This window comes from Mercenaria mercenaria, chromosome 9, assembly GCF_021730395.1.
Source record: "Mercenaria mercenaria strain notata chromosome 9, MADL_Memer_1, whole genome shotgun sequence".
Lineage (NCBI taxonomy): Eukaryota > Metazoa > Mollusca > Bivalvia > Venerida > Veneridae > Mercenaria > Mercenaria mercenaria.
The window spans coordinates 23,599,521-23,626,964 of NC_069369.1; the positions used below are offsets into that span (position 1 = coordinate 23,599,521).

Genomic DNA, 27,444 nt, shown 5'->3' on the forward strand with positions numbered 1-27,444 from the left:
CGATGTTATTTACATCTGATTACATGGTACAGTATTGTGTAGTAGCTAATTTCGATTTTTATTAACAGAAATTTGAGTTTATGTTTTTTATAACGAAAGATTATATAGATATTTTTACAGAACAATGCGAATGATGTATAACTTTATTCGACTGAGGCAGACTTAACAAATTTAACAAAGTTTAAACATTGTAAAAGATGTGAAGTATAACCTGTGTAAAAAGGTATACACAACTTCAATTCTAACTGCTCTGTCATACTTTCAATGTATTCACAATGTATGTTTAAATGATATTTACATATATGTGCCCGTAAAGCCCCTATTGTATATTTGTTTGTTTTGCTTTTTTAAAAAAACATTGGTTTGAAAAATTTGCTTCAGACGCTGTATCCATTTATGGAAGTCTTGAAAAATTATTAGGTTCCAATGAAGACCTTCCTTTTTCTTTCCACACCAGCAACGTAATATATTTACTTCCAGAAGGTAGGTTAAATGGCACTTGGTTTCAATAAACATAATTAGTTAAATTTAATGCATTTGTCTTATAGTGTTTATACTTTCAGATGGACATCAAAATGTTGAAAACTTTTAAAACAAAAAGTAAGAACAATGAAATATAAAAAAAAATCGTTAATCGATTTTATTAAAAGTACACTGATAAGAAGCTGCTATGTTGCACAAATATTTTACCGCTTTTTAAATATTCCGCATACTGAATCACTTCTACTTTAGCATATGCAAATTACTTACATTTGTGAAAGTTTTTTCTAATTTGAAATTTAGTGGCAATATGCAATAAAAACCTTACCGGTAATTGAAAATAAACATTTGTAATAGCAAACTTTAAAGGTAGAAGTGAAAGCACAGACTGTGCACGATTCAACCAACAAAACGCCAACAATTATACAAATTTGTTCGTCTAACAATATCAGGTAACATAGTAAATATATGAGACATTCTCTTTGAATGCAAATAACAGTTTCATTTTTTATTGTATACATTCACACAACTTGTGATTATTTTCAGTGTTAATTATGCAGATCATTTTAGAGTTAGTAAATGTACAGAAAAAAATCACTGTTATTAGATAGACAACAAATTTACGCTAGTAAATACAGTAATGCATGCTACTTTGGTTTAACATGCACTGTCCTTATTTTTCAATTTCTTTGTACCTTATTTAGCTGTTTTAACACGTACGGACCAGACATTAAAGTCTTTCCCATTTTAGCTAAATACCGACATTCATTTATGTGTATGATACAGACTATTAACATTTATTATAACGTTTAACGTTTAGTGTTAAATATTTAAAAATAAAAAAATGAACGAAATCAAAACTATATACAATAAAGGAAGATATGTAAATCAGTAAGATACAGTATCGTATATTTCTATGTATGCATACGGATATTACCAACATTAAAGCATACTTTAAATCGACAAAAAAGCTTGATAATTTGATCACCATCTTACATTATGCATGCTTGCATGACCAAAAAATTCTTCACTGTCAGTCTGCATTTCATAACAGAAGTCATTTTTAAAACTAATCACCGAGGCGTGTTGTTAGATATATTACCTTACATTAAATGTAAGTGATAAAAACGACTATTTTTATTCATACTCTACAGTCAGTAGATGTTGGCGATAAATATTGTACGTGAAATATATCGCTGGAACAAATGCTTTTGTAACACTGCAATGCATGACGGAATTTAACGCCAGGATAAATAAATAAATTAAAAAGTGTAATGAATAGAACATTTTAAATTCCAATCAGTGTGGAGCTGTGATATGTATTTTCAAAACAAGGAATATTACCTTTTTCCAACGTGAATGGATTAGGTCATTGCATTATAATATGTCACGTGCTACACCATTAGGGACATACGCGCTGCATTTTGTAGTTTGTGTCTTAATTGTTGGCAAATCGGCCTCTTCTAAGGCTCAGTGTCAGTTGGAAAATGGTAAATGTACGTATAATATCAACCTTAATCAGGGGGGCACATGTTCGCCGCCCACGAAAAGTTTGGAAGACTTATACCCTAAGCCTGAAGAGTTCCGAATGCCGGCTGATGAAAAAATGAATAAAATGCAAGAAGATTTTGACGTTGTGAAATCCGATCATGAAAACAGAATCAAAGAACTTGAAAATTCGATACAAAAAGTGTTGAGAAATGCTATTTCGCCGGCACCAGTTCAGTACTCTACAAATCAGTTGCATGTTTCTACTACTTCCCGACGTATTAACACCATTGATTCAAGGTCACCAAATAAAGACGGGTCTGGAAATATCCTACTTCTTCAACTACAAAACCAATTCAATACTTTACGGACATCGCTAAGTCAAAGGACAGCAGATTTATTAGAAGCCAGAAATAAGCTGAATGAAACAACAGATTTGTTAAAAGCTGCACAAAAACAATCATTTGAATCGAATTCGAAACTAGTTAGTCTAGAAACAAAATCTGCGGTTCTAGAACGTGAGAACAGAATTCTTAAAAACAAACTAAAAGACAAAACAGAACGGTTGGAGTACGCTACCGAGACATTAAATACAACTGAAACTAAATTGGTAAGTATTGAAAATCAGTTATATGATGTTGTGCGATCGGAAGCAACGCTAAAGGAAGAATTAGAAACAGTTAAACATATGCTGAAAGAAACACAAACAAAATTAGAGGAATTACAGAAGAATCATACGGAATTACATGTGAAATATAAAAAAGCAAGGCGGACTTTAAAGATCCGGAATGAAGAACTTATGGAATGCTACACAGGTAGGTTATTTTCCCTTTGCAAACATTGCTTTCTTTTTCTAGTTCATTGAAGTTAACTGCCTAACTGCTAATTTTACTATTGCCATAATTATGTTCCACAATAAAACTGACAAAATGCCTGTTTTGTGGCTGATGATAATCAGCTCCTCTTCAGCAGAATAATGACTAAACGATTTCAGTTTGAGCATTTTAAATTACCGTAAACTAGATGAGAAGTACCAAGCATAACATCTTACGAGATATATATTTCTAAGTTAATCAGACTTCCATGAATGCAATCATCGCATTAAGAAAAGAAATCTCCCCCAACAGAGATAGCGCTAACTAATATTTATATGAATTTTACCGTCGAATTTGTTATTTGATAATAATTTGAAAACACCTCTGCGAAAAGGGTATCAAAATCAGACTTTTAAGGGAAAAGTATTCAAAGAATTCATGAGACTCAGTTTCATGAATAATTTGCAGTAGGTTTAAGCAAAATAATTTAATTAAGAGTATATGACAGTTGAAAGTTGTAGTTTCCTCTTTGTGTCTGAAGGTAAAGGTGGACCACTTCATGATAGACATCTATTGTTGCTTTGATCTTCTGGTTTTGTTGGGCCTTTAATGTTGTCTCTTTTTTTTTGCTTTGCTTTTTGCAAAGGTATTGTGTACATCCGTGTATTTATACATTTTACAGCGTCATATTGTGTTTAACATTACATCCATTCTGTGAGTGTAACGTGTGTAAGGGATTCATAGGAAATTTCTTTTATTTCCACCATATAGTAATTTTTTAACACGGTGGATATTAACCTTGAGGGTATGCGCGTAACTGATAGGACTAAGCTTACCATCAATGATTATATCACTGACTGTTCAAAGGCGGTGTCCTGATGTATTTCTGTACGTTTTTGTCTTCCTCTTGCTTCTTCTTCTTGTCTGTTTTATTTCCTGTAGTCAACACAATCATACAAACACTGTTGTAGGGTTTTGCTTTTTGGATACTGCGATCTTTGAACTTGGCTATAATAATTCATGTTGGGTCTTCGACTTTAGGGTGACTTCCCATGCGTCTGGCTTAACACAACGTTAGGTAATTTCAGCCGTTATCGAAGTATATAAATATATGAAACATACCCTCTAAAACGTAAGAAAATGTACAAAAAGTACAAACACTTTAATAGTTTAATATCGACTGCGTATCCGTAATATTATGTTACCTTACATATGATGAGATATTAAAATTCAACAAAAAGAGAATTTGAGATTCAATACCCAGCAAAAGTGTATGATTTATTTATAGTAATCGAGTTTTCACTGTAATACCGGTCTATTTTGAATGTTAATAAGCGTGTCAAGCGGAAGTAAATGAGACGGTATTGTGATTAAATGATGAAATTGTTAAAAACTAAATAACAGATAATATCATAAAGAGATAATATTGTAAATGTTTAGATTACTGTCTCTCAAATATTGGTTAATATTGTAGAGGGTTTGCTTTTATACATAAGACCGCTTAACTCTTAGCTTGCTGGCGGCAAGTGATTCTGCCTTTGCGACCAGTGCAGACCAAGATCAGCCTGCACATCCGTGCAGTCTGATCATGGTCTGCACTGTTCGCTATTCAGTCAGTAAATTTTTATTAAACACCCCTTCAAATGATAAATGGTACTGCCCAAATCGGAAGATGGACCAGTCCATTACAGAAATATAGCAGGGTAAGGGTTAAAGATGATGTTCCTTTCGTTGGATTCCCCGCACCAAAATTGATAGAAAAAGCAAAAAATTTCATTATTTCATCACGAGCGGGCAACTGGGTAGAACCACCGACCTTCCGTAAGCCAGCTGGATGGCTTCCTCACATGAAAAATTCAACGCCCCGAGTGATACTCGAGCCCACATCGATGAGGGGCAAGTGATTTGAAGTCAGCGACATTAACCACTCTGCCACGGAGGCCCCTGGGTGTGGATAGGACGGGGTGATAGAATTGCAATTCTCATATTCTTATCTTTTCAAATATGTCATTAATTATCACATAAGAAGTCTTTAGGTATCCTCTGTCGGTTGCAAAACATCTCGACGTATCTGGACACGGTTTCGTTTATTTTTCTGGCTCTTTGGGGTCACTGAGTCTAACCAATGTATCTGAAAAATACATTTCAGCTTGAGCCTGTGCCAATTTTCGGTTTGACTGGCATTGCACATTTCATTGCCTCTCAGAGACAGAATCAATCAGCTGGAATTTAATTTCATTTCGTTTGGTTGCGTTCTATGTTTTATGTTCTAAAGCATCTTTTTAATGTTAATTACTTCATTTGATGTTAGAACCCTACACTAGTTTAATGATATATGAACTTTAAGGTTGCATGTTCGTTTACATATTATAAATTTTTGACAAAAACAGTCAGTGTTTCATATGCTTATCTTGAGACCATAATTCCTATAATGATAAAGTAAGGTTGATAAAATATATCTTAAAAATTCAAAAAGCTTGGATACCTGAATAGTGATATATTTTGTATTCAGTTTAAGATATATTAACATATTTTTGGACTTACTGCCGAACAAAACAAGCTTCTTTATGTATGGCATTTTCTAATTAAATCAAGTATTTAGTATTGTTATCATGAGTAAAAAGGAGATACATTCTAATTGTTGCTTATGTAATACAATGGTAACCGTATTTTATCAGGTCATCACATTAAGGAATGTAACTTTTTATTATTTTTGTATTTTTCACTCACTCTTCAAAAACTTAAACTATTTAATTCCCTCCATTTTTACTATAAATCCGTCGAAAAGGTAATTAATTTGGTGTGGCCAAAGAGAAAGAAGATTAAATGATAAGTCAAAAAGAACTTTTGTCTGCGTGTTTTCGTAATAAAACATAATATTCCTTCTAAGACATACAGAAATACCTCTTCCATAGCATCTTTTTAACACATGTTGTTTGTTTTTTTCTAGCTGACATGTCTTTTGCGATTAATGGTATGATTTGCTATTCATAAATATGCATATCAGAAGAATAATGAAGTTTTATTGAAAAAGTTGTATCCTGCTTAATGGTAAATCACTGAAATGTACCAAAATGATTGTAAAGTTTCACGGTTCAAAAGAGATTTTTTTTCTAATTGATGAAATTTCTGACACTTAACAGAGAAATATTTCCCTATATACATATGTATTTCACTTTGTGGGTCGTCTTTATGAAACTCGTAAAATGTTCTTGTTGCATGTACACAGTAACTGCAGAAAATCTCAATCATAGTTTAAGCTAGGCTAACTAATTTTTCCTTGTCAATCGAAACATATAATTCTGCAGTTGTCAAATCATTTACGCATATCGATTGTTTACATTTTTCGTGTTTTAATCTGAAGTGATTTTCCGATTACATTAAACAAAATATCGACATTGCGCCGAAAAGTTATAAAAATATATTTGGTATAGCGAAATCATTGTCTAATTGCCGTAAATCTTGAATGCGTGTTGAGTAAGTCTTCTATTGGCAAAAATTGTTTTTAAACAAAATGACTCAATATTCTATACCACTGCTCGATAGTTTATATGGTTATCTTTAGCGCATGAATAACGCAGGACGACATCCTACATAATTCCGTATGTTCTCTTATTACATACTCGTTTCTATTCCCCGTTAAGTTACACTGGTACCGGAAACGTCAATATTTTTCCATATACTGACGTCTGAATTTCATATTGGGTGCGTGACGTAATTCAGTGTTTGTTCTTGCACAATTTTTTTTTCATTTTAGTTCAGTATTATCAATCCTATTCAGGCTATTGAACATATTTATGATATTTACATAATATTTATACGTAGATACGTATGTAATAAAAAGGTTATTATCTTTGCATCGGGAAATATGCACTCGTTCTTCAAGCTAAGAATATTGCGCTCCTAAAGTCGCGCAATATAATCAATATTTCCCGATACAAAGCTAATAACCTATAAATAGTGTCGGTCTTACATGCATTTGTAAGCATATAACAAACAGAAAATTGAGCGTATAACATAAAATGAGTACTGCAAAATCGCATTTTAGGTATAGCACGCTTTTAGACTGCATATTAGGTAACATTACACTAATTGACATGTTGTATGCCCAATAACAAAGCATTCTTTTCAGACTAGAGATTATTTTTGATAACTATTCCTTTGAAAGTAATATGTGTTTAGGGCACTAAATGTTTTTAGTAATAAGAAAGATTGAAATGGCGACATGTTGAAATAAAATACAATGATTTATAGCCGCCAGAGATTAATGTGAATGTGCGTTGCTCGATATTTTAATTAGATCTGTAAAAACGTTGGGATGATACACATTTAGGGCAAATGTAATCAGATAAATAACTTTAGACTAAAAAATTCGCTTTTGCTTTTAATGCATATGTACAAATATCCAAATGTGTCTGTCAATGCATATAATCAGTACAAATCTACAATATATCAACTTTTAAATATGAGATGTTATTACTGTTCTTTTAATCAAGTTGAATCAAATAAACCTTATATATTCATACATACATTCATACATCATTCAGCAATATTTGTCAAGATATATCTCTCTTTCTTACTCCTAAGCCCAAATAAAACAAGAGGTTTATTGTTTTCTTCTTTTGAGGCTTGGTGATATCTTTTAGCTTTCAGATCCTATTTGGTAAGAAAATATTGAACGCTTCAAAAGAGTAGATATTTCGGTAATTATAGTTAACTTCAAAATAAAAGTAAATGATAGATCCATTACTAACAAAATCAATATTTAGTAGATAACAGTGCAAACTTATAAAAAAAGGGACCTCCATGGCAAAGTGGTTAAGGCTGCTGGCTTCAAGTCACTTCCGCGTTTTCGCTGTACGTTCAAAAACTCTCTATGGGTATTGCGTGCTATCATGTGTGGAGGCCATCAGACTGGCTTATGGAAGATCAATGGACCTATCCAAGTGACCCATCGTGCCTGACATAAAACACAAAGGGGAACCTGGGATCTTCCTCTACCACCAAATGCTGGAAAGTTGACATATGATATAATTGTGCCAGTGTTAAACTAAAACTCAAATATAACAGGCACGTTGAATGACGTTTTCTTATATTCTACAGAAAAAAATAAACGGGTGAAGACCATTCTGCTACTACCTTGAAGTTATTTTTTTATTTTGATAGTTCGGGGCTAGGTAAAATGAAATATTTATCTCAACTGTAAATAAAACTATTGGAACGTTTGGAATAACAAACACAGGAGAATTCACACGGACGTTTGTTTTATGAAGACTTGTCTTTAGATTGCAGCGAAGAGAATATTGTAATTAGTTCGCAAATGACATGTTTACATTAATTGTAATATCATTTATAAAATGTATGGTCGAGAGTGGGCCACGTTGTTTTTATCGAATTTATTTTACAAATCAGACAATTCGTATGCACCATAACACAAAATAACATTTTTTTTTTCGTTAACTTTGTGGATTTTAACATTGTTACAATTTTACTACTTATAAATTTGTATCCAAGTTTATTTCTTATAAATGTGTCAAACGCAATGCAAAATTGAAAAAGAACAATAAAGAAATCTATATTTAAACAACATTTGAATTCGCATTCTACGGGGTTTACTTCTGTTACTTCAAAATCGAACTTGCATATCGTTACAAGCAAACTTTAGTCTTATTTACTGAAACGTTTTCATGCATATAAAGATAAAAGGTGAATTTTCCGGCATTGTAAAGAAGACAATAATGCCCATTGGCCAGATATCATGTCAAAATGCTGTACTGAAACGGTATAATAAAAACCTTAAACAGTTAAACCAATGTAAATTGAGTTCTAGTTTTGTTAATATTTAAATGCATTTCTCTATTTCAGCTATGTTATTAACCTGAGGTTATCTAAGGAAGCAATATTAAGACATCATGAATTTTATATTAAATTGAAAACGTGTAGTATAGTATGAAATATTTTGAAATGAATGGTTCATGTTAAAGGTAAACAAAAATCAAATTTCATACAAGTGCTACATATAGTTTATATAAACCCATGAAAATTCTAGTTTATGTATGCTAATGATATTATGTATTAGGTTTAGACATTGCTACGTAAAACATGTATAATAAACACAGTATAAGTGAGTGAGTGAGTTGGATTTTACGGCGAATCGACACAAAATGGTCATATATCGCCGAGAAGAAGTTATGTTGAAAACGCCAATTGTAAAGCATACCTTAAATCATTCACGTAAAAATGTAAAGCATATCTAAAATCATTTATGTAAAAATGTAAAGCATATAAAATATAAAGCATATCTAAAATCATTTATGTAAAAATGTAAAGCATATCTAATATCATCCATGTAAAAATGTACATAGGTCTGTGTTGAAATATCTCCTGCAAACATAATAATATTGTAAAAGATGTGAATAAAAACAGTTAAAAGTGGGTACTACCACTAGAACTACTAGATGCTTTTTTTATAATTGACTGTTACTGCACGACATTCAATTATGCTTATAGCTTCGCATACACATTATATTCATATAATTTGTAAAGCTTAAAATATTTGATGAGGATTTAAGGTCGCCGACTGTGAATCGATAGCCCCTCATCTATACGAGTTCGAGCCTCACACGGAACGGCGTTAAATTCTTCATGTGAGGAAGCCATTGGAATGTCGTTGATTTTACCCAAAGGCCCGCCTGTGATGAAATAATGCACAGAGGGGCACCTGGGGTCTTCCGCAACCTCAAAGTCGTCATATGACCTAAATTGTGTCGGTGTGACGTTAACCCCATCCCCCCCCCCCCCACCACCACCCACACCCACACACACACACAAAAGCAACAGAGTAACTGTTAGTTTGCTTTGTTAATCCGACCATACATTTCAAAGAGTCTCGGAACTTCCACTGATAAAACATTACTATTTGTTCGTTTATCTGTTTGAAAATAGTGTTTGCACGTAGCAGCTGCAAATATTTTAAAAAGGAGATTAACGATCCGCCTGTTTTAATTTTGGAATTATTTATAGATTCAAAAGTATTTTAGTTGCCATCAGTCAGATGGTATCGTTGTGGTATTCTATAAAAATAGATTAAATCGGTATCCAAAAACTATAGCTACCTAGAAAAACATCAGTCTAAATGTAATATTGGAATTAAGCTATTTCTATAACAGTCTAGCTTGGCTGTCGGCAATAATTTATTGAAGAAACTTCCAACTGAAACATTATATTTTGTCTTCTAGTTATTATTCTTGTTATCATTGATATAATGTGATCTTTTTCAGTGACTTTGTCAGTATTATCATATGATATCAAATCAGTAGAAACTCGAAGACTCTTTGAAATTTTTGGTCGGACGGCACAGTTTAGGTCATATGGCGACTTCCAGCTTTGAAGGTGGCGGAAGACCCTATGTGCCCAACTATGCATTATGTTACCACAGACAAGCATCTTGGTAGAATCGCCAACATTCATCATTTATCATGAAACAGAGCTCTGTTTAAGCCGGTGCAAGATAGCATGGGGGTTGTTACTGATTTTTATTACCTGTAATGAACAGATGCAGTTAAATCAAGTGTAATATTATATTGTTTAACCGTGTGTAATATTTCTAAAGGAATTGGTTTCACTTACCTTCACGACAACAGTCACTAATATGCCATATACCGACCGTAAAAAATTTCACCACACTCAAAAATATGATAGATTTGGTCTTTTGTAACTATCAGTCAATTGCTTCTTTGATAAAGGAATTCCATCGAAGTCGGTGCTAGGAAGTACGATCAGAGTGTCACACTTCTCACGTAAAAACAAATGAGTCTGCTATAATTTTTCTTGGTGTATCGCCTTGTCCTTTTAAAGAAGCATTAGATGGAATTAATGGTCACATAGAAAATAATTCTTGGTTAATATGAGGTTAGATAGTTTCCTGTTCATTAATTTATTATCTTTCACAGGTGGCTATCCTGTTGTTTTTTATCCGTGCCGTTTTATTGGATTTTTTAATGGTGTTGTCGTGTTATCTTGCAACATACGTATTTTTATTGCAATTTTGATTATGCGTATTTCTATGTGCGTACGAAAATTTGTGTCATTTTTGCAGATGAACTGATTTGCATCCGGTAGTTCAGTTCAATGTGTTTTGACTTTTTAATGCCTGTCTGAAGGATGTTGGCTGCTCATGTTAAAGTCCGCACTAACTTATTTTCATTATATCAAGGTTTTATTGCATTGTTGAAAAAAAAAGACATTAGTTATCCGCAGATATTTTATAGATATTTTATTCATGAATTTCATTTGTGGTGGAGCAGAAACCTGAGATCGTTGTAAATGCTGAGATATGTTTATGGTAACAGTATACCATAAAAATAAAAACTGACAGTTTTATTTTGCTGATATAGTTTCTGTATCAGAGGGGAATATCGTTTTCGTATAGCAGTATAGGGTATTGTCAAAATATTGTTTAGATAATAGTTTTAAATATTGACATTAAAAGTGCATTTACATGTATGCGTGTGAATATTTGACGACCAATAATCATATCTTAAAATAAAAATGTTACTTTTTATTAGAACCACACGGAGCAATTTAGGTCATATTGCATTACTCTGTCTTAAAAAGTTTGATGGTGGAGGAAAACCCCCGGATAACCCTGTTATGATTTTTTTATGCATGAGCGGGCAACTGGGTAAAACCACCGACCTTTCGTAAGCCAGATAGGTTTCTTCCTCAAATGAAGACCTCTGTACCTCGAACCCACTTCAGTGGGGTGCCAAGAGTCCGTGGCATTAACCACTCGGCCAAGGAAGCTAACATACCATTTGCAGTGGCCTCTCAATGCTTGATGAATTCAATAATCCAATTATTCAATGTCTAGGATATAAATTGCGAAACAAAAACACTTATTGTTAAAGCTATGCTATAATTATTTTAAAACACTTAACAGGATTTGAGAGTAAATTGTTGTATATCTTCGCGTGTAGTGTGAATATATCCTCTCTTAATAAATATTGTTATATATATGTATATAATTTGATTTGTAATATGATGTCTCACTATAAATACTTGTAATAAAATTTACATTAACATGAATTATCTATTTTATTTTTTTATTTATTTATTTTTTTTTTTTTTGATAAGAAAATGAAATAAATCTTTTCCTTTAAAACTCTTTCATTGATTACTTGTATTTTAAAAAAAAAAACAAACAATTTTAAATTTAAAATTTAACATGGGAAAACACTCTAATTTGTTTTATGTAAGCGTTGTACTAACTAAAAAAAATTTTTCAAAACTGTCGTTTCCCCCAGGGGGGTATTACAAAACCACATGCAAAACATTTATTTTTTAATTTTGCACAAATCTATAAAATCAAATCTTTTACGAAGTAAAGAAAAAACGTATAATCAACCGATAGTCCCGGGAAAAGCGTTTTTCCCGGATCAATCAGACTACGCATGATCTTAACGAACCTAAAATTTTAATGCAAAATAAATTACCTTTATCTGTGCCCAAACCACGTGATTTTTAAAGGGAATTTTTTTCAAGACGGAAAGGGCCAAAATTCCCGGGTCGATTCGATTTTTTCAAAGTGGCTAAGTTTTTTTATTTCTTGATCAAATATACCACATCAAGGGGCAGGCTAAGGAAAAAAGTGAGTACAACTTCCTCCAAGAAAACGTTTTTATAAACAGATGAATTTTTTTTGGCCTGAAAAGGGAAAACTTTTTTGGGATTGGGAGAAAATGAGCATAAAAAGGGAACGGCTAGCAAAAAGCCCTTTTTGCCGGGAAAAACGGATGTTTTAACCCCACAGAGGTGACGCACGTTTTAAACCGATTAAACAGGAATTTAATGCCGGCTCTTTTTGGGGGGCCTTTAAATTGGGAAAAAAATGAGCCAAATTTTTTTTAAAAAAAATTTTTTAAAAAATCCAAAATATGCTAAACGGAAAGGGGTCCCCTAAGACGGAAAGTCTTTTTTATAGTAATATCGCTAGGGAGTCGCACTTCCCCTAAAGGGCGGGTCACATATTTTTAACCAATATAATCTTTCCCTTTTTTTCTTGTAAAAAACTAAAAGGTAAACAAAAAAAAACCTTTATATAATTGAAGCCCATAAAAAGTTTTGAACTCCCCTTATTTTGCTTTTTTTTTTTTTTTTTTTTTTGTACATTTGCTAAATTGGGGAGGTTTAAATAGAAAAATTTTAAACAAAAAAATAAAATTTCCTACAGGTTTGGGCATAAAAGGGAGAACGTTCTAAAAAGGGTTTAAGAATTAAAAAGCTACACATTAAAAACCTTTTTGGGAATTACCCTCGTGTCGGTCTTTAAGAAAAGTTTTAAAGCGGTTCGAAAACAAAAGAAAAAATTATCCCAAAAGGGCAGCGGGGGAACAACAAATAATACACTTTTTTGGGACCTAATCAATACAAACTTTATTTTGTTTCCAAGTCTTTTGTACAAGTTTTGCGTGAATGTTTTCTTGACAAACGTTAGGGGTTTTAAAAAAATAAGGCTACTTTTTAAAGAACAGCCATTCTTTTCGACTTCCAAAAATAAAAAACAAAATTTTTAAAAAGATAAAAATAATAATTTTTTGACAAAAAAAGAATCTTATGCTTAACTCAGTCTATAAGCAGAAACATGTTTTAAAAAGAAATTCCTATGAATTTGTGTTCAAAAAAAAGGAGTAAAAAGAAAAATCTTTTTTTTTTCCCCAAAAATTTTAAAACACTTAAAACACAATAAAATAGAAATGGAAACTCCACAGGCCCGCTCAACCCAACAAAAACGAAAATGTTGAAAGGCTAGGTTTTGTTTTGAGCCTGTTCGGGATGGAAAGGAAAGGGCATGCTACCGTCCACCCCTCCCCCCCCGGGCCTTGACCAGAGCTAAAACTTTTAAAACATGCAAAAGTAAAAAAACCCCTTTTAGAAAACATCCGCAAGGTATCAAACGTGATAAACATGGAACCTTCACGTGATACACGTGTTGAGGCGTGAAATTTCCATAAAGGCGGCGATTGGCCCCCCGGGATAAAATGGGGGTTTTTTGGCCCCAAACGAAAAAAACAAGGGCAAACTAAACAAACTAAATTTGGAAAGGGGGATCTGGGGTTTAAGGGAAACCCGCGTTCACAGGAACAGTCAAAAACAAAATTAAAAAGCAGACACCATACCCCAAGGGGTGTTTAAAACCCAATCCCCAAGGCTATGGGGCGAGTATTGGAACCACCCAAAAATTTACCCCAACTTTTCAAATTCTTGGGGAAAAAAGGGGTTGTATCAATTTCTCCCAAAATTTCGCAAAATAAAACTACTTTTTAGCCGCCTAATAAAAAAAAAAGGGAAACGATGCACGATTTAAAACGCCCCAAATGAATTTTTCCCCCCTTTTTCTTTTTTAAAAGTAATTTTGAAAAACCAAAAACTTTAAAAAGTTTCAACCCAACTTCTTTTTAAATTCAGGGGTTTTTGGGCTTTAAACCCACTACCTTTTTAAAAAATGTTTGTAAAAACGCCCAACCCGTTTCAACAACATTTAAAAAGTCAGGGGGGTCCGCCAAACGGAAACTCCCCCCAAGATCCTGCTTTTTTCGATTTCCCCGTGCAGTTTTGAGATAAAAAAAAAAACCCAAAACACAGAAAATCCGGGAGGAGCCCAAAAGGCCCCTTAAATGTTTTAAATTCAATTTTGCTTAAAAAAAAAATCAAACAGTTTTCATTTATCGGGCACACATTTTTAGAAACCCCACATGGGGCAAAAAACAACATTTGATATACTAAATAAATTTTTTAAAGGGAGTCGGGAAAGTCAAAAAAATTACAAGAAACATTAGCTCTGATGAGTTTTTTAACCGACTGGGAATTTCTCGTTATGTACTTTTAATGTTTCTTTTTTGCTTCAAAAACTATTTTAAAACTCTGTAGTTTTTTACCTTTTTTTATTAACTTTTTATAAAAAAGACAATTTTCTTTGAAAAATTTTTCAATTTGGGTTAACAATTAAAAATAACCCGGGGGGACGTTTAAGGGTTTTGGGTTAAAAGTCATAGTAAAGTACCCCTAAACAAAAGTTTTCAGTATTTGAAAAGGAAAATTTCAATTTTTTAAATTTTGTAAGTATTAATTTTGGTTTTATTACTTTAAAAAATGGGAGCCCAATAGGAAATTTAACCAAACGGGTATTTGCATCACGCCCAAATTTTCCTTAAAGCCCTGCCCCCTTCCTCCCTTTTTAAACTTGAATTGCACAAAAAAGCAAAAAAACCCTTTACATGAACAGTGACGTCTGTAAAAAAATAGAGTCATTGTATATGAAATTCTATAATGAAATACCGGGTGGTTTTGCGGGGGTTTAAAGGTTTGGGCATTTGGCCGTTAACTGTTCCCTATTGAAATCATGGGTTGCATAACCAAAAGAATTTGAATACCGGGGGAGCGGGTTTTTACCGAAACCCGTGTAGCTTTCAAATTTAACAGTGGAGCCTGTAGCAATTAATATACTACATTTTAAAATTTAAATTTAAAAAAGGGAAAATTTTAAACAAATATTTTGACCACCCTTACAGAGATTTTAAAACGTAAAGCAAAAGGGTTTAAATAATAACTAATATAATCAGTCGTTAAAAAAAGCGAAACAAAAATAAGGGCAAAAAAAAAATAAAGGGAAGAAATTCGGGAAAAAAAATCTTTTTTTAAAATTTTAAAAAAGCTTTTTTATTTTTTAACTTACTATCCCACAGTGATCTCCCTTGTCATTCGAATCGGGCAGGTAAAAAAAACGCATCCCAGATCTATACCAATACAACTAAAAAAATAAATTCAGATCAACATTTGCGTTTTTTTTACTGACGAGTGCAAAATGTTTAAAGGGATAAACTGAGAAATCTTTCGGGATAACGTTTTTTAACTATTTTTTTTAAATGGCATATTTTTAAATGCGTTTCGGTCACGCTGGGGTTTTTTTGAATTTTTTTTAAAAGGGAAACACCTTCGTTTTTTCAACTTAGTCGTGCTCGAGGGAAATCAACAAAATTTAAAAATCAAAATTTTAATACAAAAAGACGCTTTTTTTAACCTTTTTGGGATTTACAATGAAATGAAAATATCAACCGACTGTAGAAAAAAGGTTCAAAAACCACCAAAAAGAAAATCTGTCGATTAGCCCGAAAAAACGGGAAAAAACCCTTTAAACGGGCGGTTTAAATCTGTCTTTCGGGAAAAAAGGGTTGGGCCGGATTTTTTTGGGAAAATTTTCGGTAACGGAATTTATGGGTCTAAACCCCTTTTTTTTTGGGGGTTTCCCCCCAAAAAAAAATCAATTTGCAACATCCGATAAAGTTTTTTCACCGGGCGATGCAGAGGGAATTTTCCCAATGAAGGGGTGAAAATTCCACCAAAACGGTGTATGGCCCAAAAATTAAATTAAAAAAAATTGTTTTACTTAATGGGGAAACAGGGGATATAAACCGTTCAAATACTTTTGGGCCCAGCACTAGTGATTTAAGGAGAAGATGAAAATGATAAATTTAATTTTCACTGAACTTTTTATGTAAGGGGTTCTTAAAAGGTTCCAGGGTTCACCGCCTTTTGGGAATTTACATCTGGGTTTCCCCCAAATTGCTTTTTTGAAACTTTTAGCACGTGTAAAGTTGGGGTTTCTGCCCCCAACCCCGGGGCTAGAGGCGGGGGAGGGTGGCATGAAATTTCCCCCTGCCTCCATGAAAGGCTCAAAAAAACCGATCCCCCAACATTTTCGTTTTTGTGGGTGTTGGGCGATCTGAAAAATTTCCACTTTTTTTCTCTTTTTTTAATCACAAGCATTGAAAAACCATACGCAAAATGTTTTTAAAACGGAGGGAAATTATAGAAAATACGGCCTGTAACCACGGAAGTGTTGAAAACGTAAGGGGGAAACCCCGGGTATACCCCTTTAAAAAAAATGATTTTGGGGGCCCGGGGGCAAAGCGGATTTTGCCGCCCTTAGCATTTTTTGGTTTTTTAAAAAAGGTTTTAAAAAATTTTGGGAACATTTTTGTCAATTAAGGCCCCCACAGACCCAAAGCTTTAAAATTTCCCTTTGGAATCTTTAATACTTCGACTTCTTTGATGGTACAATCACCGTTTTTTTTTGTAAAAAAAGGGCTCTTGTTTGCCGTTTTTAACCCCATGCTCTTTTTTCTCTAAACAAAACATTTTTTCCCCCTCCCTTTTTTCGGGCCCAAAAAACTGTTCTTTCTTTTATAAAAAACCTTTTACTTTTTGAGTAAAGGGTACTCACTTTTTTCCCTTTTCCTGCGCTTGATTTGGTCATATTTAAACAAGAAATAAAAAAACAAACGCCATTTTCAAGAATCGAACCCGAGGGAAATTTTGGGTTTGGGCCGGCTTCCCATAAAATGAGGAAAAGTCACGGGGAAAAGGGCACACGGGTTTTTTGACCCAATGAGAGAAATTTAAAATGCGCTTTTTTTAAAAATTTTAAATAAACAAATGAAATATTTTAATAAAACAAAGGGGATCCCATCTTGACAATTTGAGAAAAAATTTAAAAAAATTTTTTTGGAAAAAAAAGTTCAAAAAAGTTTAAATTGATAAATTCAATGTAATTTCGAGTAAAAATCACCAAAATTAAAGAAAAAAATGCTTTTCCCAAGGGAAAATCTCCAAACGACCACGTTTTAATTTCCCCCCACCCGGAAAAATTCTCCCCTTTGGGAAAAAATTTTTTGACCAAAAACTTTTCTTTTTGAAATTTTACAACAAAAATTTTAATGTAAGTTTTTTTAAACCAAATTTTTTTGGGATAAAATGATTTATTCTCACCCCTTTTTTAAAAATACGGTCGTGAAAGGGAAGTTTTTTTCCCCTCCAAAAATTGGGTTTTATAACGAAACATCACCTGCATTTAAATTTCAATGGTTTTTTTAAGTGCAAATTTACAACAAATTTAAAAATATATAAACATTTATTTGATGGAAAAATTTTGGGAATGGGGCTTTAAAAACGCAAATATGCACAGGGTGCATTTTAAAAATGCCGCTTTTTTTAAAGTGTTTTATGGGTTTTTTGCAATCTTGTGCTTTTTGCTTGGGCGTGAAATATTTTGAAGGTTTTTTAAAAGTGTTTGAAAAAAAATTAAGCATGATTTTGCGAATATATTTTGTATAAGGGAAATTTTTGGAAAAAAAAGAATTTTAACCATCACAAACAATAACGTTTACATTACAAAAAATGTTTTTAAAACTAACATTTCCTTTTCCAATAAATAACAACATAATCTTTGTATACATTTTTTATAATTTGATATAAATATATTTATTGTTTTTTTAGGGATTTAAGTAATAGGAAATACATACGCATTTATTTCTACGGGTCTGTTTGTTTATCACTCCAATAGCAGAGACCAGGGGATCCAAATTTTTGGCCTGCATTAAACTAAAAAAAAAAAATGTTGCAAGAATTTTCCTGGGTTTGGGGGCTGAAATAAATCAAATGTGAATGTATTTACAAAAAAAAGAGGGCTTAATGCAACCCTTCCCTTTATTTCGAATGCCCAGAAAGTTTTTTCAAATGGAATAACGTGGGAAAATAAAGGGTTAATTTTTTTTTAAAAATTTTAAATTTTAAAACAAACTTTTAAAAAGGGAAATGATATAATTTAAAACTTTTAATTTAAAAAATTTTTTTTAAAAATAGAATTTGTTCATTCTACAATTTAGAAAAAAAAATTTTCATCCTTTCAACTTCCCTTTTTTCTGAAAAGGGAAAATTAATTAATTTGGGAAAATTTGACCCTACATTTTGATCCCTAGTTTCTCATATTGCTAATAAATATTTCAAAGAAGGTAATTTCCCTAACAAAAAAAATTTAAAATGGGAAAAATGTAAATAGGGTTTCGGGTTTTACAACAAAAATTTTCCCGAAACGTAATATTTTTGGGGTTGAGGTAATTAAATTTTGAAATCAGTAGAATCTTTTTTTTGGAAATTTGGGAAGCATATATGACCCGTCCCCCATGAAAAAACCCCAACATGAGGTTTTTGGGGGACCACAGGACCCCCAACCCCACCATGTCCATCCGGGCCCTCTGGTCAGGTTTCCATGCTTTTCGCAAAACATTTTTCTCAAATTACAATAGATTTTTAAAAGCGAACAGAAAAGGACCCCGGACCAGACTCGGGGGATCAAAGCCCCCTATTTTTTGGTTTCTCATGGCGGCTCAAATGGTTTTTTGTTTCCAGGCAAAAGAAAGTAAAAAAATACGGAAAAATATGAAAAACCCTTTTAAATTAAATTGGGTTTTTGGATATTTTGTATATGATTAAACCTGCAGTACAAAAAAAATTGTGAAAATCTGGCTTTTTTTGTTCTTAATAAACTTTATTTAAAAAAACCCTTTCCCCCAAAAGGCCCCTTTAACATTGTTGACCAAAATGTGCAATTTTCGACCCTTTTAAAAGTGCTTTTTTCCCCTTCCGGGCTTTCTAATCTGTTTCATTAGGGGATATCATTTTATTTTTTTTTAAATATCAACTGCCATTTCCACTGTATGTCCCAACCCTTATGAAATAAATGTATTTTTTAATTTTTTTTAAATATCCCTTTCATCAAAAATTTAATGCATAGAAAACGTAAACTTCATAAAAGGGATTTAAAACTTTTTAAAGGGAATAAAAAACGCATTTTTAATCGCAGAGATAGGGACTATTTTTTTTTTGTCTTTTCTTTTGGGTTAAGGGTAAAATTTGCTTTTTCTGCCTACTTCCAACGTTTGCATAGGGTTTTTTTAAAAATGTTTTTCCCACAAAAATTTGGGTCAAACGTCCATGTGAATTTTTTGGGCCGCAAAGCCTAATAACAATATTTCCCGAATTTTTTGCAAAGGTGTAACTTTCTATGTATTTTTTTCAAAAAGTAACTCCTTTAAAAAAAAATTTTTAACAGGGAACACCCCTTTAAATTTAAAAATTAAAATTTTACATTTTAAAGCTCATAATCAACAACTTTTCCTTGGATTGGATTTATAGGGGAAAAATGAGAAATTTTTTCCCCCCACGGTGTTAAATTTCAAGCCCAAATTTGGGACGGGGTTTGGCGGGTTTCCCAATAAAACTATTTATGGTATAAAATCCAGAAATAAAGGAGGGGGGGTTTTTAATGCTCAAAAGAATTTTTTCATCAAAGGGAATTAAAATCAACTACTGTATTTTGTAAATATTACCCAAAATGTTTATTTGAAATGAAGGTTACAGTTTAAACTTTACATGAAAAAAAAAAAAAAGTCAAAAGATAGATTTATAGTGCTTTAAAAGCTCAAGATATTTTAAAAACGCCTTTTTTTGTCTCAGTCCCTTAAAAGCGTCCCCATAAAAACCCAATTAAAGGGAAAATCAAAATTTTTTATATTTTCCCTTTGGTGAGCAAATTTTTAACTTTTATTTTAACAAGTTTTACGTAAAAAATTTTCATTTTTAAAATTTAACGGCTTTAATTGTTTTGGGTTACGTTGCCGGCATAATTGTGCAAAAAAAATTTTCAATGCTTCAACCCCTTAAAATTTTTTTAACTTTCGGGGAATGAAATTTTTAAATAAAACAAAAACCCTGATTTTTGAATAGAAACATTTTTTTTTTTCTGGAGAAAATTTAAATTTTCATTCAAATAAATAAATTTTCCACTTTAAAATACGAATACCCAAATTTTTTGCGGATATGAGAACATAACGACGTACAATTTGTATATTGAAAAAAACTTATTTTCCTTCAAATAAAACTTGTTTTAATTGCAAAAAAATTAATCGGAACATCAGTTTTAAATTTTTTAAAAAGCCCAGAGCAATTTTCAAAAACCCCGGAAAAATTTTTTAAATCTTTAGTGAAGAAGGGGCCCCGTATTTTGGGAAAAATTTTTTTCCTTTTTTTGGCCTCGCGCCCTTTTTGGAGTTTTTTTTCACTGATTTTTGGGTTCACTTAACCCAACCCCGGTTTTTTTGAAACCCGCTTCGGGTTTAAGAATTCTTTCAAAAAGAAATAACCGTCCAGTGGTTTTCCCGGAAAAATAGGGGATCTACTCCCCTTTGGCCCTGACGGCCAGAAAAAAAACCCCGGGAGTGGCCCCTTGGTGCCCTTCCCCAAACAACAAAGGTGATAAACCATCAAATGCATAAAGCATAAAATTGTGTCTTGGGGAAATTTAAAACCCCAACACAAAAAAAAATCTTTTTTCGAATTTTGGTGCATCCCAAGAGCATTCAAAAGGGAAAAACCAAAAAAGATTAAAAAGGTTGCTTTTCCATAAAATGTTTATTAAAAATAATATTTTATTGTTGCCGCAAGTGCTAATGCTTTTGCAGTATTTTTTTGTTAAAATAAAATTAAAACCCCATAAAAATTTGTGGTATAAAAAATTAAAAGAAATAGTTCTTTTTTAAATTTATATGTTTAAAATTTTTCTATGATCTACTTTTCCTGAGATATTTTAATTTAAAGCAATAATTTTTTAAAACACCAACTTTGGGGTAGACTTTTTTCCCCTAAATTTTTTCTAGTGGGAAATTTTCCGATTTTATGGACAAAACAATTTTTAGTTTCCCGTTTTCCAAAAAGGGGGATTCCCCAGAGACAAAAATTTTAGAGGAAAAAAACTCTGACCCGGGGGGGGGGGGGGGGTTTTTTCCAAAAAAAATTTTCGATAATCCCTTTATAATAGATTACCAGTGGGGCTGATAAATAAAACAAATTAAAAATAAAACCAAAAATTTGGGTTTTGAAAAAAATAAAAGCACCGGGGGAAAGGGCCCTCCTTAAAAAAAATTTTTGTTTGCGTAACGCAACCGGGCTCACGAAAAACGCCGCGACTCAAACAATTTTTTAAAAACCCAAAAATCGGGTTTTTTTTTATCGGGGCCAAGGGTTTTTTTTCTTTTCCGTTTTTGTTATTTCTTTTGGGGGAACAATTTAATTTTTATTTAAAGTTTTCCTAACATGTTTTTGTTGAGGGTTTTTAAATACATGAAAAGGGTCGATATGACCGAAAAGAAACAAAATATGTGAAAGTTTTTCGCCCTTTTTGTAAACCCAAAATTAAAAAGTGAAAACAAATAAAGATAATAGGCCCGCCCCTTCCCATGCATTGTTTAAAAATTAACTTTTACACATTGATCAATAAATTTCCTTTTTTCAATGACGGACATTAATTTTACCAAATACAAACCCCGAAAGCCCCGTGCAGTCGGGGCGGGCCCTGATTGCCCTCTGCCCAAAGCTGATTAATATACCAAGCCCCCTACCCGCCAAACTTCCCCTTATGGCGGGGGGGGGGGGGGGGGGGAAAAAATATTCGAAATTCCCCGGGAAATTTTTATTTTACAAGGGGGCAGTTCTTTCGAACTCACACGAAAAAAAGAACAACATCTTTTTGTCATAATTTCTCAAAAAATTTTGCAAACAAGTAATAATTTTTTTTTCGATCTTTTGTCCCTTTTCATAATCTTTTTTTAAAATTTTGCCCCAGGATAAAACTGCAGTGACCGCACAAATTCCCCCTTGGAAAGAGCACAAAAAACGTCAAAAATTTTTAGAAAACAAAATTTTTTTCCGAAAATTTATTTATAAAAGTTAAAAATCCTTTCAATGCAATGCCTTTAAAACCAGCGAAAAAAACCATAAAGTTTACATTTCTATAAATTTTTCCCATTTGCATAAATTAAAAAACCCCTGGGGCCCCCTTTTTCCCCATTTTTTTAAAAACCCCAAATTTAGAAAAAAATTTTAAATTTTTTATTACTGAAACTTTCTGTGACTTAAATAAAGGGAAAATGAAATTCACCAAATTTTTTTACACCTGCCATCAGAAACCCGGGTTTTTAAAATTTTTTTGACAACTGGGCTTTTTTTTTGGTTTCCGACAGAAGCAGATCAAAGAAGACAGGGATTATGTGTGATGTCCTAGTGAGTCACTCAATTTACATTAAAAAAAATTCCCAAAAAGTGACAGGAAAAAGCTTTTTTTGGTTTTTTTGTTTTTGGGCTGAAATGCAACAATGGAAGCTTTATTTAAAAAATTTTTTTTGATAAGAAAAACCCAAGTTTTTTTTTAATTGAAAACCAAATTTAGATTAGGGGTTTCTTTTGGTTTAAAGGGAATCAATTTCAAGAGAGAAAAAAAAAAATTAAATTTTCAGTTTTTAAACACCCTTAAAATTCACAAGGGAAAAAAAATTAGGTTTACATTTATTTTGAAAATTTTAGCCATTTAAAAAAATTGCTGCATGGCGCTAATAAAAAATCTTTTCTGCGTTTCCCTTAAAAAATTTTTCCCCCACCTCTCCCCCAAAATCTCCCACTTTTCTATAAAAACTTAGCTGAGGAAGAAATGACTTTCCCCCCCAAAATATTAACATTGGGTTTAAACCCGAGTAAACCAAAGTAAAACAATTTTTGAAATTTCCTTTAAAAATTTCATGATACAAAAGGTTTGAAAAGGGGTGCCCTGGCCCATAAACAACTCAGGTCTAAAAGGGTATTAAAATATCAAAGATTTTTTCAATGTACTTTTCAATGCTGAAAATCTAAAAGGGGTTTTAAATTTTTTTTATTACCCTAAGGGCCCGTCAAAGGGCAATTTAAAAAGGGCTGGGCCAAATTTTTTTGTTTAAAAATTGAAAATCTTTAAAAATTTAAGTTCAATGGAGATAAAAAGCTCTGTTTCTGACTGGGGTTTTAGGCTACAGTTTTTTAAAAGTTTTTTAAAAAGGTGATATTAAAAATAATATTAGTATTCCTTTCAAAAAAAACAACCCCCCTTGCAGATAGTTAAAAAATCAAGTTAGCAATTTTAAAAGAGAAGGTTAGTACCCAGAAGGGGTTTAAAACCCAGAGGGGTTAAAAAAAAACAGGGGGGGTTTTACAATTAGCATAAAAAAAAAAAAAAACTTTAAAAAAAAAAAAACCCACCACCTACCACAAATAAAAAATTTTGGGTCGGTTACTGCCCAAAAAAACAAATTTTTTAAGGGTGGCCTTTACTGTATTAATTTTACAAAACTCTATTAAAATAAAGGGATTAAAAAGAGAAAAAAAGAAGGTACACCGCAAATTTGTAAAATTTTTTCCCTAAGGGGCCCTTTTATTTAAAAAAAATAGAAATGGGGATTTGGTTTAAGTAAGTAGATATTGGTTTTCTTCTAAAATTCTTAAAAATTTTTAGAAGTATTTATGAAAGGTTTAAAAAAATGGGGTAAAGGCCAAAGGGTTTTCCCTTTCCCGGGAATTTTTTTATAGCTATATGGGGTTAAAACGGGGGGAGCCATTAAACCCCCCTTTTTAATTTATAATTTTTTGTCAATGATATGCAAGAAAAATTTAACTGGGACAACATTGAAGCTTTAAATATTTGACGAAATACAAATTTATTTATTATTTGCTGATGAAACCCTTTATTTTCGTATTTTGAGGAAGGCTTCCCAAAAATTTTAGACAGATTATAAAATTAAATCATAAATGGGGGAAAAAGAAGAAATGCAGATAAAACAGTTGTTTTGGTTTTTTTGACAAAGGGGAAAAGGCCAACAAATTTTTTCGGGGGGGGGGGGTATTTAAAACAAATTTTAAAAAAATTTTTGAAAAAAGTTAAACTTTTACATATCTTGGGGTTACTTTTTTTTTTTTAATGGTAGTTTCTAACAGCCCTTAAAAAGGCATTATCTACTCAGGCATTAAAAAGCCCCTTTTTTTTTCAAACTCCTTTTTTGATAACGTTTTTTTTAAATTTTTCTTAAAAAAAACTTTTTAATTCTAAGGTATTAAAACCCATATTTTTTTTCGGGGTCTGAATATGGGGGTTTTTATAAATCTCCCCAAAATAGAACGGTTTTACCTAAATTTTCTTAAAAAAATTCTTTGGGGTTAGCCCAAACATGTAGCAGTGCAGTTTTATGGAGAAAATTTGGGGGTATTTCCTATGTAAAGTAAACGAAAAAATTTGAATTAAAAAAAACTGGGAAAAAAAATTAAGGGAAATTTCCCAATTTCCTTTAAAGCCCAAATTAAAAGGATGACACCAAAACATAAAAAAAACATTGAAAAAACTGCCAGTTAATGTTAAAACTTTTCAATGAAACTTGGATTTTTTCCCTTTTTGTTTTTTTATTATAGAAAATCCCGAACAAATGTTAAAGCATTTTTCAGAGGATCTATGACCATTTTTTTAACAAACAATGGTTTGGGGTGAACTTGATTCCCTCACTAAACTAAATTATAAAAAAAATTTTAAATTAAAATTTTTTTTAAGAAAAATTTTTTAAGCATAATAAATAATAAAACTCATAAAAAACCCCTTTTGGGAAGATTAAAAATTTTCCCCTCTTTATAATCTAGAGAAAAAAGAAGGGCTTAAAAAAAATGTTTTTTAGATCGAAAGAGTATGTAGTCGTGTAAATTTTAAAACCAGTTGAATCCCGATTTTTTAAATTTTTTATTTGTTTCCTTTAAAACAGAGATCGAAGATCCCCTTTTTTTTGAAAGATATTATTATACTGGCCAAAATTGGGTTGAAATTTAGAAAACTGTGTCCCACATCAAAAAATTGTTTTAGTGGGAAACTTGCGAAGTTTGGGGTTTCCTTTCAAAAGGGCTAAAATTAAAAATTTTTTGATGTAAATTGATTTTTTAAAAATATTATATACTGTAAAAAATTTTTTTTACTGTATTTTAGGATGCAGTTTAATGTTTTTAAAGAAATTTTTAAATTTAAAGTGTTTAAAACGATACTTTCATTTTTTATATTTCATTTTTTTTAATTCAAAGACAAAAATTTTCCACTTTTGTAAAAAAAATTTTCATGCTTTTTTAATCTACTTTTGTTAACCCAAAACCCCCAAATGAAAAGTTTTTGGGGAAAAACCTTATATAAAATTTTTGCCAAAAAATATTTTGACTTTATAATTTTTTTAAAAAAAAAAGTATAGTCTTTTATTATAAATTCGTTTTTGTTCATAATATTGATACATTTGTTTTCCCAAATTTTTTGTTTACCCCCAAAGTCAAAAAAACCTCCTTCGGTTTTTTTCCGTCAATTGGGTAAAAATGTTTCCCTGAAAATTGTTCTTTCCCTCTATTTAAAAATTTAACGAAAAAACTTTTCACAAGCAATAAACAAAAACATTATAAATTTTTTTTTAAGTTTTTGGTCGAGTGTAACTAAAAAGTACGCTTGTGTAAATTTAAAATATATGGTGTGTGGGGTGCGCGCGCGCCCCGCGTGCGTGCTTGCGTACTTGTGCGTGTTATTTTGAAAAGTGTCACGTTTTAAAAGTTAATACAATTTTTTAAAAAAATACTTCATTAAAAATTTACAAGAAATAAACTTTGAAAACCCTTTAATCTTAATTTAAACGGACATAAAAATTTCAAAAAGGGCCCGACCCAAAAAGGGTTTTAAACCCTTTTGAAAGCAAAAATGCATTGAAAATTAAACATCAAATTTTTAAAGAAAAAAACATACAAAATTTTTTTCCACTAGAAAAAAATAATTTTAAACGAAGAATACATGAGCTCTTATTTTTTCCCAAAAAAAACTTTTACAAAGAAATGTTTATTTTGACAGTTTTTCCGCGGGAAAAAAAAACCCAAAACTAAATAAAAAACAACGGGGAGGGAAGAAATTCCCTTAAAAATTTTTTTCTTATCCAAAATTTTTTCTGAAAACGTAGAAAAAACTATATTTTTCTTATTTTTTCGGAATAATTTTTTTGTAAAAATTTTTTTGCTGAGCAATTGTTGACGATTTTTATTGACTATTTTTTTTGTTTTATTAGGGGTAAATTTTTTAATTTTTCCCTTTAAAAAAGTTTTTTTTGGGAAAATTTTAAAAGTTTCGGTCTATATATCGCGGGACAAAAAAATGAAAAAAGGGTTTAACCAAAAACAACAACTTTTAAAAAAAACCTTAAAAGTCATTTAATTTTGTGGGATATGTGGCATTGGTAAATCAAAAAAGCAGAGTCAAGAAAGAATTTTCTGGGCGCTTTTTTAATTTTTTAAAATTTGAAAATTTTCAAAAAAACCAAAAAAATCAACGTCTTTGGGGAGAGTATAAAGATAAAAAAATCAATTTTACTCTAATTTTAAATGTTTTCTGGGCCCCCATTTTTAAAAAGCTTTCTTATCTTTTAATCCCTTATTGCATATTTCTTTTTTCTGCTTGTCCCAAAAAACTTTTTGGGGAATAATGGGCCCGACTTTTAACCGTAGGGGGCATCCGGGGCATATTAAGGTATCAATCAATACCGTATTTTTCCCTCCAAACCAAATTTCATAATATTTACTTCAAAAATTTAAATTTTCAAATGGGCTAAAAATTTTTAAAAAATAAAATGGGAAATTTTTTTTTCATAAATTTTACTATAACTAGTAAAAAAACATTTTCCCTTTAGTCAGCCTACCCCTTTTTTTTTGGGTAAAATTTTTTTGGATTTGAAACCTTCGTTGTTTTAAAATTAAAAAAGTTTTATACTTTGTTTCGATCACTAAAAAATTGTTTCAATTTTGGGTGATTTTATTTTAAATTTAAAATTTTCCCAAAAGGGTTTATTTCACTAAAAAAAATACCAAAAAGAGAAAATTAGGGCCGTGGTTTGAAAACACATTTTAAAAAAAA

At 31.5% G+C, this 27,444-nt stretch overlaps 1 protein-coding gene across 1 annotated transcript in view; it reads left to right on the plus strand.

Annotated features, from left to right (window-relative positions):
• Nucleotides 1–1,522: 1,522 nt before the first annotated feature.
• Nucleotides 1,523–27,444, plus strand: part of LOC123546718 (uncharacterized) — a 102,004-nt gene continuing 76,082 nt past the window's right edge. The window contains exon 1 of the mRNA XM_045333216.2: nt 1,523–2,783. Coding sequence (XP_045189151.2) covers nt 1,865–2,783 — 919 coding nt within the window. The 5' untranslated portion in view covers nt 1,523–1,864. The remainder of the gene's footprint in view (nt 2,784–27,444) is intronic.